The 14,563-nt window shown below is 41.8% G+C and overlaps 1 protein-coding gene and 1 pseudogene across 3 annotated transcripts in view; both read right to left on the reverse strand.

The window, feature by feature from the left end:
* Window positions 1–2,611: 2,611 nt before the first annotated feature.
* On the reverse strand, window positions 2,612–3,704 carry LOC123370295 (annotated as a pseudogene).
* Window positions 3,705–7,227: 3,523 nt separating this feature from the next.
* DENND2C (DENN domain containing 2C) overlaps window positions 7,228–14,563 on the reverse strand; it is a 45,492-nt gene continuing 38,156 nt past the window's right edge. For 2 of the 3 annotated variants that reach the window (XM_045017093.1, XM_045017094.1), the window contains exons 16-20: window positions 14,179–14,220; window positions 11,671–11,776; window positions 10,771–11,010; window positions 10,185–10,271; window positions 7,228–9,698 (exon numbers count right to left, since the gene is read on the reverse strand). In XM_045017093.1, coding sequence (XP_044873028.1) covers window positions 9,667–9,698; window positions 10,185–10,271; window positions 10,771–11,010; window positions 11,671–11,776; window positions 14,179–14,220 — 507 coding nt within the window. In that variant the 3' untranslated portion in view covers window positions 7,228–9,666. The remainder of the gene's footprint in view (window positions 9,699–10,184; window positions 10,272–10,770; window positions 11,011–11,670; window positions 11,777–14,178; window positions 14,221–14,563) is intronic. The other variant, XM_045017095.1, reaches the window with a different exon arrangement.

Here is a 14,563-nt window from a genome sequence, read left to right on the forward strand (position 1 = left end):
TCATGGCAGGACCAAGCACCATCAAGAACATCCCTGACAGGAGTTTGTCTAACCTGCTCTGAAAAGTCTCCCCTTATGGAGATTCCACAACCTCCCTAGGCAATTTATTCCAGTTCCTACCATCCTGATGATTAAGAATTTTTTCCTAATGTCCAACCTAAACCTCCCTCGCTGCAATTTAAGCCCATTGCTTCTTGTCCTATCATCAGAAGTTAAGGAGAATAATTTTTCTCCCTCCTCCTTGTAACAACCTTTTAGGTATTTGAAAACTGTTATGTCCCCTCTCAGCCTTTTCTTTTCCAGACTAAACAAACCCAGTTCTTTCAATCTTCCCTCATAGGTCATGTTTTCTAGACCTTTCATAACTTCTTGTTGCTCTTCTCAGGACTCTCTCCAATTTGTCCCCATGTTTCCTGAAATGTGGTGCCCAGAACTGGACACGATACTGCAGTTGATGCCTTATTAGAGCTGTGTAGAGTGGGAGAATTACTTGGCTTGTCTTGCTTCCAACACTCCTGCTAATGGTGGATTGTCTGTCACTTGAAGTCTTTCCAACTGGGTATCTAGCTAAAAGATGTGTGAGAGCTAAAAAAAATAATAATTACGGGCTTGATACAGAAATTACTGGGCAAGGTTTTGCTATGCAGGAGGTCAGATTAGATGATCATATTGACCTCTTCTGGCCTTAAAACTGTATGAAAAATCAGTTTTACCCAATCAGGGGTGGTAAATTGTAAGGCATTATTAGGCACTAATTGTAAGGGTAGGGTGATTGCTTGGCATCTACGCAGAACAAAGTTAAAGTTGTTTGTTTGCTGTAACTGTGCTTTTTCCATAGTTAAACATGTCTGGATTTCTTTTAAGCCTAACTTTGACACCAAATTCACTGAGTCCTCCCTACGGAAGGAAAGACTGAACCATTCGTTTTCAGTGACACTGCTCTTGAGACTTCTCCCTGTGGGTCAGCAAAACATCAAGAGCTTTCCATAAAACTAAGCAAAGGCAAATAACCAAATCTACTAAGCATGTTAGGGCACCAAGGAGGGCATTGTAATGAGCCCCTCTGTGCCTGCCTTGAGACTACAAGTGGAGGTGTGACTTCAGGCACGTGATCTCTAAATGACACAGAAATTAATATATAAAGGTTGTTGGTGCCCTAACATGATCCCTTAGGGATAAGGAGTGATTGGACACTCTCTTCCGCCAGTAGCTGTGATACAATACTTCTTTCTTTCAGTGGAGGTGGCATAGCTATTTTCCTTTGGTTCTGATTCCTGGACATAACTTTCCATTTTCTCCATGTACTTGGAAATGTGATGTTAGTGCAGTCAACAGTTTTGCAACTTAAGACAGACATTGTTTGTTTGTTCATTCTTCTGTCTCAGGATAAATTGCAGTGGCAATGGACATGGTTCATGGAAGACCCTGAAAGGTCCAGATGGATATTAGGTAAGACTCCAGTATTATACATAGAGATGAACCTGAGTTACACACTTCAGATCTGGAATCAGATTCAGATCCGACTTCTTCAACCTTTGAGGATTTTCAGATTCTGGGCTTTGGTTCCAGCCAATTATAGAGATAAGTTCAGGGTTGTAAAATTTGTATTTATTGCTGTTGTGTTGTCAATTAGAGGTCAATGCCCCACTGTACTAGGTTCTCTGGAAAAACATAGTAACAGAGAGTTCCCGCCCTCAAGAGCTTACAGTCTAATAAACAAGACAGAAGAGGATGGGCGAAAGGAAGGATTATTATCCACATTTTACAAAGAGGGAATTGAGGCAAAGAGGAAATCTTTGCTTTGTCCAAAATCACACAGGGGGTCTGTAGCAGAGCCAGGAATTGAAGGACGATCTCAGTCTAATGCCCCTAGTGCCAGTCTGACCGTTACCCAGTGTTGTGTATGCGTGTGAGTGGGGGAGGGGGGAGGACGGACACTTGGAGCCAGCGGGTTCTGGTGTGGCTGATCTCTAACCATAAGGAGGAAATAATTATTTGCACTGCAGCAGCCGCAGTCATGGTCGTGTTTGTTTGAAAAATGTAACCACTGGGCAGCATTGGAAGGGCGGAGGCGGTAGATGACATTGCAATAGCAGATGAGCCTCACTGTGTTAATAGACTGGAAAGGCCCTTGGATTAAGAACAAGCTGTTTGTGTTTGATGAAATGGGGAAGGGGGAGCCAGAAGAAGGAAGCAAATGGAGACAGCCTCACTTTTGAGGTGTTCCATAGTTTTGCCTTCTTACGATACCAAATTCTGAACTATAAAAATCGTGCACAAAACAGAATTACACTTCCCTGCCCCCTCTCTAAACGCTGGGTGTGTTATTTTTTAAACGATCTCAAGATTTTAACCCAATTGCATGATTTTTGGAAGCCTGATTCATGGTTTTCAAATGCTTGGGATTAGCAACACTGCCAGGGGATGTGTTATGAAGCAGCAGTAACCAAGTGACTGGGACATAACAGACATTGTGGTCATCTAAAAGGATTATCTGGAATAGGGTAAGCAGATGTCCTGATTTTATAGGGACAGTCCCGATTTCTGGGTCTTTTTCTTATATAGGCTCCTATTACCCCCCACCCCTGTCCTGATTTTTCCCATTTACTGTCTGGTCACCCTAATCTGGAAGGATCTAAAAAGTATGAATGCTTTCTAACTTACCCTCAGCGAGCAGACACTATAAAGTACCCAGCTCAAACCCAAACACATACCAGGTATATTTCATTGGAGAAAATTTGTGATAATGTACATGAATCTGGAAACTCCCTATGGGGAACTGGATGCCTAATTCCAGTCAATTTTATGGAGACTTGGATGTCTAAATCTCCTAGACAGCCTTGAAAATCTCAGCCCTGTTAAAAAGTGAGTGTAAATCTAAAGCTCCATCCCAACTCTTCCCAGACATCACAGCGGCTGGGTTGGAAATACATGAAGAGAATTGTCCCGTGGAACATGGAGACGGCTGTCAGGTGGGAGGTGCAGGTGTAGAAGGCTTTGCGCCTGCCCTCGGTGGAGCGGATCCACAGCACAGTCACAATGATTTAGATGTATGAGATGAGGATGGTCACAATGCTGATCACCTCAATCAGACTGCCAAAGAGGAAAACAAGCAGCTGATTGATAGAGGTGCCAGAAGAGGAGAGCTTTAGAAGTGGGTTGATATCACAGAAAAAATGATTCAGGATATTGGAGTCGCAATAGGATAATCTTAACAAACCGCTCGTGTGTATCTCAGAGTTCAGGAAGGCCCATAGATATGAACCAGCCACCAGCTGCAGGCAGTGCTTTGGTGACATGATGACCATATACAGCAGTGGGTTACAGATGGCTACATAACGGTCATATGCCATTACTGCCAGCAGAAGGCACTGAGAGATGACCAACAATATGAAGCTAAAATATTGGATGATGCACGCTGTATAGGAAATAGCTTTCCTCTCTGCTAAGAAGCTCATCAGCATCTTGGGAGTGATGACTGTGGAGTAACAGGCATCCACGAGAGACAAATTCTTGAGAAAGAAGTACATGGGGGTGTGAAGACGGGGGTCGATCCTGATTAAAACCATCATCCCCAGATTCCACACCAGGGTGATAACATAGATCACTAGGAACACCACAAAGAGGGAGACCTGCAGCTCCGGACGATCTGTCACACCTGTGAGAATGAACTCGGTCACTGCTGTACAATTTCCTCCAGCCATTCATTCAGCCTGGGGCGCTAGCTGCAGGAACAACCATAAAGGAAGGCCTTAGTTCTTATGCAAACGGTGTATGCTAATATAAAGAACTGTGGTCATATGCGTAAAGACCCTTTGAGTTGTGGAATGGAACCAGGGGTGGCTCCAGGCCCCAGCACGCCAAGCGCGTGCTTGGGGCGGCAAGCCACAGGGGGCGCTCTGCCGGCCGCCGCAGAGGGTCCGCTGGTCCCGCGGCTTCGGTGGACCTCGCGCAGGCGTGCCTGCGGAGGGTCCGCTGAAGCCACGGGACCAGCGGACCCTCCGCAGGCAAGCCGCCGAAGGTAGCCTGCCTGCCGTGCTTGGGGCGGCAGAATGCCTAGAGCCGCTCCTGAATGGAACCTGGAACAACTGATGGGAAAACCCAGAACTCTTTCACTTCTTCTAAGGGAGAAAAAAATCCTTTATCTCTAGGAAAGTGCATTACCCTGCCATTTAGTCTGATTTACACATTTTGACCCTGATTCTGCTGATATTTTAATTTCATTTATTAGTGTAGCCCCACAGACTCAGTGGAATGCCTCGTATGAATAACATTAAGGAATATATTCAATTTTGTGGGACTGGTACCTCAGACAATAGTAGAATCCGTGGATCTCCATTACACCTGGGAACAATAACATGGTTAGGAGGAACGCATAGTTTGCCTCACACTCTCTGGTTGTTGGTTGACATACTTTCATTGAGAAAATATTTCAAAAATGGAGCTTCCAAATTTATCCCTTCTGGACACTGCAGCCATGCTGACTAAATCCTGTAGCTTCTTGTTCTTCAGCTGCTGAAAAATTACCACACGTACACTTCTAATGATCACACTAAAAGCGTGTAGCCAGGGGTGAATATTTCTGAGAAAATTAACAACAGTGAACATATTTTTAGAAACATTCATAATAAGAAAAAATATTCTATGTATAGATTGATCTTTTAACCTGTCTTTATAGGGATAAGAAACTGCCTATAAACCTGTTTCATCGTATGTCAATATCCTCAGTGCACCTCTTTCCTCACCCCATGTCAATAGCGATTGCCAAATCATACAATTGTTAATTGTACTTAGCTCATGTCGCACATTCCAGTTTGTGAAATTATGGGGATGGCTTGGTTCTCATTCCTAACACCCTGGCAAGATGAAAGGTAGTGAACGTCCAGTGCGATCATGAGGTATGTATGTGTAGTATGTTTTTTGTGGCCAAAGATCAAGAAAAAGTATGTATGTGTGTGTGTCCGTGTGTACATATTCATACACATGCCGTACGTACACACACGTCATTTATTTCTTTACCCACTCTTTGGTGTTGGCCAAATAGCATGTCAGTCAGTCGGTATTCAGACAAATATTACAAATAAGTGGGCTGTAGTCCACAAAACCTTATGCCACTAGTACTCCTGTTCTTTTTGCGGATAGAGACTAACACGGCTGCTACTGTGAAACAAATAAAATGATTATTCAACTTCAAAGGCAGCTTGCTTAACATGCAGTTCTACAGAAGATAGAAAGGAAGAAGGACTTGACTTATTTCATCAAACGCATCCAAGCAAAGAACAATAGGTCATTCAGGGCTTGATCCTGCGTGGAGCTGAGCATTCTTCCCTCAGTCCAGCAGAACATTTAAGCAGGTGCATAACTTTTCATAGAATCATAGAAATGTAGGACCTGAAGAGGTCATCTAGTCCATCCCCCAGCGCTTCTAAACCTTTCATCATTTTTATTGCTCTCCTCTGGGCTGTCTCCAATCTAGCTCCATCTTTCTTGAAATGGAGCACCCAGAATTTTAAGCATGTTGATTTCAATGGGGCTGCTTACGTTCTTCAAGTTGCTTAAAGTTAAGCATGTGCTTATATGTTTCTTTGGATTGGGGCTAATGTGCTCAGTACCTTGGTGGTCTGAGCTCTTCTTCTGGATGAGCTGAGAAGTTGGGAAATGTCTGTAGATCCTAGGAGTGCTGTTAAGAAGAAACTGGAGGGACTTCAACAAATCTCTAACTATTAGAAATCAGGGTGAGATGGGGGAAGGGCTGATTATTCCACACCTGCCTATTGAAGGTTATTAAACCTTCTTTTGCAACATCTGTTACTAGTCACTATGAGAGACAAGACACTAGATAGAGCTCAGGTCTAATTGAATCTGGAAATTTCTGTGTGTTTATTCAGTGTTTCATAAAAAGACCGGACTTCAAATGCTTCTGCAGACCAAATTCCTTCTAAAGAGAGAATCTGAACCAGAGCTCAGCTAATAACATTATAGCAAATTTCTGCTATTTCCTACCCCAACTTTTAAAGGAAGTGCAGGATTGATGACCATAAACACATTTTTAATGCTAAAAGAGCTCTCCTGCCTGTTCACAGATCTCAGATCCTAAAAAAAAAAAATCTATCTATCTATCTATCCCTGCACACCCTTCTCATCTATCTATCTATCTATCTGCAAGCGAAAAGTGCTCTCAAAAGAGGCTGTAGAATTCCCATGTCTATAATTCAAGGAAAGATGGAGTTAAAAACATCAGAGAAAAGACTAATGTAAACACATTCTACATAATGCTCAGTAGAGCATCTGAGCTGACCATATCAATGAAAGCCCATCCGATTCACAGAAATGATTTATTTTCATTGGACTGAGCCTTTGTAGACATTATCTCTGCTCGGCAAAGGAGTGATGTTCTACAAAGTGTTAATGAATATGCATTCCAACCTGCCGCGCTCCACACAACCAAACCTCCACATGGCACTCAGAGAAAGAGCTGAGCCTTACACTGTGCCTTGAAAACTCAGAGTTTGGACGTGTGTACCCAGGGAAATGACCTTCAGGTTTAGAAGACTCCTCTGTGAGAATGCTCGACCATCAATCCTCACATATTTAATCTTGGCCCCATTGAAGTCTATGGCAAAATTACCATTAGTTTCAATGGCCCAGGATTTCCTCTTAGGTGAAATATCTGCTGCAATTTAGTGGACTGCTGCATTTGGCAGTAGCTGTGCTTGGGCTGAGTTTCTCATGGTAGAGGTCCACTCCAAAAGGTATGGACTATTAGAGACAATTCATGTGAAAGATTCAGAACAATCTCTTTTCGGTTCCCACATGGCTGCATTATAGATTCAAATAATCAACAAGTTGACTTCTACAAATTTCTGCCTTGGGCAAGATGACCTGAAAAGTGCTATTACCTGCTGTAACTAACAAAAGGAGATTTCAGTTCTATTGTAGTGGAAATAGTGTTCACTCCTATCTTCTGAGAGATGTCGTCTTTCTTGATTTCAAAGTCTAGGATGGAAGTGTGTTCATGTTTGGCATAGCATCATTTGGGAGAGGATCCCTGTAGCACCTTTGAGCTCTGATCATCAAGACAAGCACAGGCAGACTCATTAAAATACAGCATATTTCTCTAGGGGACAGGGGATAATCACATGCAGATGCATTATCTTTAAAAGTTTTGCGAAGGTTTTTGCCACTGGGGGGATATGGGCTCTGTGGCTGATGTAGAACCCATCCCTTGCCTCCCCGACCCAGCACCTGCTATAGGAGGCATGTTGGAGCAATCCAGGGGAAGGACAGGGTGTGGCCAGACTGCACTATTTTGTGGTTATACTATGCTGGTGTAGTTACCCTGAGTAGCTTTAACATCATTCTCATCATTGATTCCCAACGGGCTGTAATAGTGTGGTGGAGAGCATGACTTGGTCCCTGGCATGCAGCATCCGCTCCAGCAATGGTACCTGTCATGTTCCATCCTGTTTACCGGAACAGGGTACTACTTGCAATGTATGATGCTGGTTTTCCAATTTATTTGAATTCTGAGAGCATGACCTTGTGTCTGTGAAACTTCACAGCTGAATTAAATGTGATTTAGGGATGGTTCTGAACCGCCACCTTCCGACCAGTTGTTTTAATGTGTTAAGTATTGTCACATTTTGGAACTGAACACTTAAGCTCATTTTTTATTAAATCTAAGCTTGTCAGAGAACTAGTTCTGACCTAACCAAAAGGTTTAAATTTTTTTTTAAAAACACTTTTTCCAATTCTAAGTTAACACATCTAAAGTTTCTTGTCAAAACAAATAGCAGGCAGGTATGGGAGATGCTTGAAACCTCCACTTCAGCTCTGAACTCCAGCTACCAGGCTTTATAGGGACCTCTACTATTCAGCCATGCACATCACTAACTTACCTCAGGTCCTGGCTTCTTGTTGAGGAGAAAAAAGCTCTAACCTACAGCCCATTTATGAGGCAGCTGTTTTCAGATGTAGACAAGCTTCTGAAAAACACCAACTCATTCTGTTTATAATCCTGTATCAGGAATTGAGCTCTGCTGTGTGGCTGTGGCAGACTAGTTCATGAATTCCATGTGCTAACTCTTCCACCCAGAGCTAGTACTTTCTCATAGCCCTTAAGTTGACACACCAGAGAAGACTTTTCACTTCACTAGTGGAGTCACTGTATTATTACACATACTTAGCATTCAGTCAGAGTGTTTCAGTTACATGTAAACAACATTTTATGGGATAGAACTCCATCAGAAACCAGCCTCTAGCTGCAGCCAGTGGCCCACAAAGGCCCAGAGAACGGTTTGATTAATTAGCTAAAACATAATAGGGCAACAGCATTAATTACTTTGTATAAATAACTGGTATAAATATATAAAATACAAACCCAGGCAGCTACTGTAAACTGTTCAAACTATCATGGGATTGAATTATTGTTACCCACTGTATCTGTATTCTTCCCCCACAACAGATGCTGAGGAATCCACATTTCTCAACAGTAGAGAATTAAGATAGCGGTGTTTTGATAGAAAAGGAAGAAATCGCATTTGTCCAACTTTTTAATTTCATAATAAAAGGAGCAAAGCAGCTAGAGAGAAAGTTTAGAGGAAGAAAGGATTTGTTTTTTAAATCCTTTTTTAAAATATATGGCTCAGCATCTGCATCCTTGAGATACTTTCCTGTCAGCTGCACCAATTCAACATTGAAAGTTGATTTTAATGCCAACATTTAAAGAATTAATGTGGCTCCCTATGCAGAGATGATGCCATTTTATCGCAAAAAATTGCAGTTCCGTTTTGTGGAAGTCACCCAGACCAAACTTATAGCAGTAAGTGTATGTAAGGTATAGGACAAGCATATTCCATGTGTCTGTGTGTAGGGTGAGGAGCACTAGGCAGTGTGAAATCAGAATATAGGACAAATCAGCAGAAAATAAGCTGACATTTTCACTTGGTTTTCAAAAATATAAAGCTTTGTGATAAACAGCTGGGAAATACAAATTACAGTGAATGAGAAGCTATTTCTGAGTTCAGACCAACCAACAAAGAACATGGCTAGGTGCTATCAAAACCATACACCATGGATATGGCAGTGCACTTGAAGGAGAGACGGCAAAAGGGAACTGAACAGCAGCCAGAGCAATCTTTCCAGCTCCTGAGGCAGCCCTGTGAACCCTCTGTGTATGCCAGTATTTGCACAGCCCATTCCCTGGACCCAGCATGACCAACAGCCCTGTCTCATGATTACATTAGCTTAGTCCTTAAATGCTGAATTGGTATTAACCAAACAAATAACTTTTCCTAAAGAATGGCTCATCAGGCCAAGCAGCAAAAATATGGAGTCTGAAGCTTCACAAAGAAAAAGCTCCCCTTTAAATTCCCCATCAGTGGGGATGAGGTGATTAGCATCTCCAGCATCAAGTTCTCCAGCTGCATCCATTTCCAGTTGCCTCCACAACACTCCAGTGAAACCAGGCATAGGAAGTTGATGGATTGTACTAATTTTTTTGTTTCCATTTTCTCCCAGTATTTGAGCTTTCCATGGACTGAGCTGCATCTCAGTAAGTATGTCTGACGCACAATTTGGACAAGAGGGCAGCATTTGTATCCAAAACTCCTCTGTGTCCCAGTGATGACTACATCTCTCTTCATCAGTGTTTCGGCACCCGTGTTTTCACTTCCTTTGAAGAAATTTCATTTTACTTCCTACAGAGAAAATGAAAGACAAATTAGAATCTGAAGAGGCTTCAGAATCAGAAGTTAATTAAACAGAATGTCTTAAGTTTCAAAGCCATGTAAACCATCTTGGCCAACAGAATCACAGTTTGAGATGGAAAGTGACTTAAGGCTCTGTAGTTCATTCTCAGCCAATGCAGGATTGTTCCCAAATGCTTCATCTGGCCCTTTTTTATGCGTCTTCAGGTATGGGGCTACCACCATTCATTTTAGCCAAAGATTTCTCAACACGCATGTTGAGAAGTACCAAGTGGCACTGGCAGGGGATAGATTTGTAAAGAAATTAGTTGCAGCTCATTTTGAGTATTCTGGGGAATTAGCAGCACCTAAGAAAAGTAAAAGACTACGCAAGGTAGAAAATGTGCTCCCCTTTTGGCCACATTCTACCTGCTCAGTGGACACCTTTATATGCAGGCTCAACAACTGACCTGGCCAACAACAAAACCAAACATTTACCCAGGCTGCGAAGAATTTTGTTCATTCCGCTTGGTTCGGTCTCCGGAATGGTCTCCAAATACTCCAAGGCACGGACCTCAAACAGGCCTAGGGAAGAAAAATATCATTTAGTCACTTGAGCTGCAGTGTGCAAAGAAATGGAACAAGCCACACCATTGATAACAAAAAGCATAATCTATTCGAGCCCCATCTTGCAGGCACAAACTTCTGCTAACGTAATGTACTTAGGATCTACAGGATCAGGCCCAAAAAGGAGATTCTGCTTTCCACTTGAGAAATATGTTGGCTTAGTAGAGATCATTTCTGTTTGAAAATGAGAAGAGTTAAAAGCTATCAGCACCTTTCAGAGCCCAGTAGCTCCTGCATTACATTAGCCAAAGTGCCAAGAGGGCAGATGGCAAGCACCAAGCTTGGAACCGTACTGTGATTAGGATCCCTCAGTCTCTTCTGAATCAGCTTCTAAGGATTTAAAATCCTACAGGAGGATCCTTTCAGGGTCACTTTGATATATACATTTCTCATTTTACACAAAAGTGACTTATGCACCAGAAAAGTAAGATGAAGCAGCTGGAATTGCAGGTCTCACCTTTGACCCCACTCTTACGGAGTTCCCGATCCTGTATGAATCCTGCAAACATCTGTGTTTCCATGAAAAGGTCCAGGAAATGGCGCACATTGCGAGAGGTGTGGGACTTTCGGAATGGCTCTCGCTGGAATACCCGCTCTCCTTTCTCTGTGACATTCATATGCAAGGAGTAATGTCCTACAATCTCCACAAAGAACTGTACAAAGGCCTCAGAGACCAGGGAGTTCAGAGTTACATCACCTACCAAGAGAACACAAAAGTCATTATTTCACACTGCAGCAGTGTCCTGGGAGAATCTCCCCTTCACTCCTCCTAAAAGCCCAGCAGAGTAACAGCCATCCTGCCTGAATAGGGCTAGATGGGTCACCACCATTGGATGGATGGCAACATATAGGAATTGCAGCAGACACACAAATTGGTATCAGAACTTAGAGTGATTGCTTAGTACAGACCTGCTGATGAACTTACCTGGAATGATTCACTGCTTTGCAAAACACTTTTGAGATAAGTTTAAACGCTACTGTATAAAACTCGGATTCTGCACATAATGTGTCAGACTACACTCTGAAGTACAGAAACTCTCATCTCTGTTTAATGAAGAGGACCCTGGTCTCTTCTGACCTTAAAGTCTAGGATTACACAAACTCAAAAATACCACCAAGAGAACAGGCGCTGTCTCGCGTGGATCAGGCAAATCTAGGGCACTGCATTTCTCATTCTGCTTTTTTATAATCCACTCAAATAGAAAAGCTTCTCTCAGTGAGATCACATGGAAATAACTTGTTAGCACGTGGCCCCAGCCACTTTCCACCATTTATCTTTAATTTGCATGTTTTCTCATCTCGGCCAGAGAAAAATCTCTCAGGCTTCCATATAGTGCAAACACTTTGATACAATCACCTTGTGCGTAAATCTGCTCCTGGGACAAAATTTCATTTCGTTCCTCCAAAATCTGTACAAGCGCAGCCTGGAGTTTATGAGGTAGGATCTCATCCTCGTCTGATACCTAAACAAAGAGAGATGGCTCTTATGGCACATGTATTACATCTCACATCAAGACACAGACTGTCCACGTTGAACAGAGAAAGGGATGCTGGTGACATGCTAGTTTAAGTGATTATATAGGAGTTACTCTATGTGATGTCCACATGTATTGACAGCATAGAATGTGTGCCTTGTGGCCGCAGAAATGAAAACATGTCAAGCAAATATAAACATTTAAACCAGATACTTAAAGCAGCTAAATTCAAGTTCCCATATAACAAATACTAGATACAAAACGAGACTTTCATGTCTGACACACCCACTATGCAGATCCAGACTCTGAACATGCCCATGATAAAACACCAAACAAAATTTATTGTGGAGAAAGAGCAAATTAAAAGGTCAGTCTTGGTGAGGCACTGATCCTTTAATACCTGTGTCTATCAGACTCCATGTGTTGGCTGCAATGCAAAGTAGAACAGTGAGTCAAAGAGAATTCTCAACTGGGAAAAAAGGCAATAAGATCATCTCAGTACCACACTGGAAATGGAACTGCTTCAACAAGGACATCTATAGTCTTATAAAGTCCTACAGAGACTAAGTCAAAGAAAAAATGGTGAATATTGTCCTGTGAACCAAGTATAACTGAGATCAGGAAAGTCACTTAAACCTTTCTGCCTCCGTTTCCCCTTTTGATGATAATACAGAGTTGCCTCCTGGGGTATCAAAATGCTTAGCCAAATTTGTATGGCACTAAAGGGTGAAGTGATATTATTTGAAAAGGAACTATAATCAAGTGGAATATTAAATCATCCAGCATTCTAAAATTAACAAACAGTTAAGAGAATGCACTATGACCACTAGTCCCAAACATAATGCTGTATTTCTACCTAGGGAAATAGGTTACACACACGCTAAACAATACTTTAACATGTATATACAGCAACTCTCATTTGAGGATCTCAAAGCATTTTTTAAACAATAGAGAATATTTGAGACTAGCATAAAATCCCAAGTGAGCAGTGGTGGGTTTTTTTTTTTGTTTGTTTTTTGTTTTTTTTGAGAAAACAAATCTAGGAAACAAACTGACTAGACAATAAGGATAGAAACTTTGTGGAGAACAAATGCCCAGAATAGAAGGGAGGCCAAAACATAGGCAAGAAAATTGTGCCATTGGGAAAATCAAATATCTAGGCCCTAAACGGAATAAAGCACCTCAAAATGCAACTGGCAAAATTACTGACAAGGCTTTTTAATGACTTAAGTATGATGTTAAATATGAGCAAAAAGTCCCCTGAAAACTCATGTTTGGAAAAGATAATATGTTGCTATTAAGACCATGTTGTTCCCCATAACTTTCCCACTCAAGTAAAAAGTAAAGGTTATGTTAATGAATAATTTAGGATGATTCATATATACTTAATTGTAATATTAAACTATGAAGAAAATTGCTGAATAGTAAAAAATAAAGGGTTACATTTTGTTAGTTTAATGTTGATGTACTGTTAATGATTTATAACAGAATGGAAAAACAAAAAAATATGAACGTTTGGGTAAATGTATAACTGGCTATATATAATCTTAAATAGTGTTGATCGAAGGAAAGCTAATGAAAATGTAATGTGTAAAGATATAAGAAACCAAGTGAATAAAGACTCAAGCTGGAGAACACCAGTCCAGAAATTGAGATGACCATCATGAAGTGCAGAAGAGCTCCCTGGTACCCTGGAAATCAGTAGCTTGGGCTCCTACCTGTTCCATCTTTTCTGTTGACTGTTTTATATACATATGTATATGATCAAAAATTAGAACTGATAATATTCTGTTTGAAAATTTATAAAGGGAAAAACTGATTAAGCCTAAATTGAGTGGACTCATGCCTCAGTTTCCAACCTTACAATGCCCAACCATCTCATTCCACATCAGAATCTCCGATGCCTTACCTTGAACAGAAGGCCAGAGTGAGGTCGAAGCAACACAGAAGCCTAGTGTTCTTACTCCACATAGAGAAAGCACTTACAGATATCTGGGCCAGCCCTAAGCATAAGCCAAGTAAGTAGTACCTGGATTGAGGGTCATGTATGCCATGCAAACTCTGGAACTTGCAGGCCAGTACCATCTCCCACTAACAGAGAATCAGAAGGAAGGCACCACTTAGTCCTATCCTTGGAGCCCTGCAGATCTAGGTCTGTTTGGGCTGGTACTTGGTTGGGTTTCTTGCACATATTTATCCTGTGATACCCTACGGAGTGACCCTTTGCCCTACATGCTGGGCAGCCATCAGACGAAGTGGGTATTCACCCACGAAAGCTCATGCTCCAATACGCCTGTTAGTCTATAAGGTGCCACAGGACTCTCTGCTGCTTTTACAGATCCAAACTAACATGGCTACCCCTCTGACATCAGAAAGGTTATTTCACTCACCTGTTGCAGAAAGCTGTCAGCACAAAGATCAACAATCAGTACCTGGGGAAAGAGAAGCAGACACATTAACCATTATGCCTAGCTGAAGTATGAACTATGGAGCTATAGAGAGAAAAGCACCAGTCACAGAACCACACAAGCCACACATTAGACACAAACGTATCCAGTCTTTCAAAACAGTGAAAATTAAGGAATTTAGAAAATAAAAGGCTGTGAAACATCGATAAGTGGCTGGAAAGTCACCAACAGATTCTGTGTGCACCATATTAAGGGAGAATTTAGTATGTTTGCAAAATAAAGCAATCCACAGAATTCCTCCCACTCGGTTGGTAGGCCAGCAGCATCTGAACTACCCCTTGCATTTCCTCTGTAACATCCCCAAGTC

This window comes from Mauremys mutica, chromosome 4, assembly GCF_020497125.1.
Source record: "Mauremys mutica isolate MM-2020 ecotype Southern chromosome 4, ASM2049712v1, whole genome shotgun sequence".
Lineage (NCBI taxonomy): Eukaryota > Metazoa > Chordata > Testudines > Geoemydidae > Mauremys > Mauremys mutica.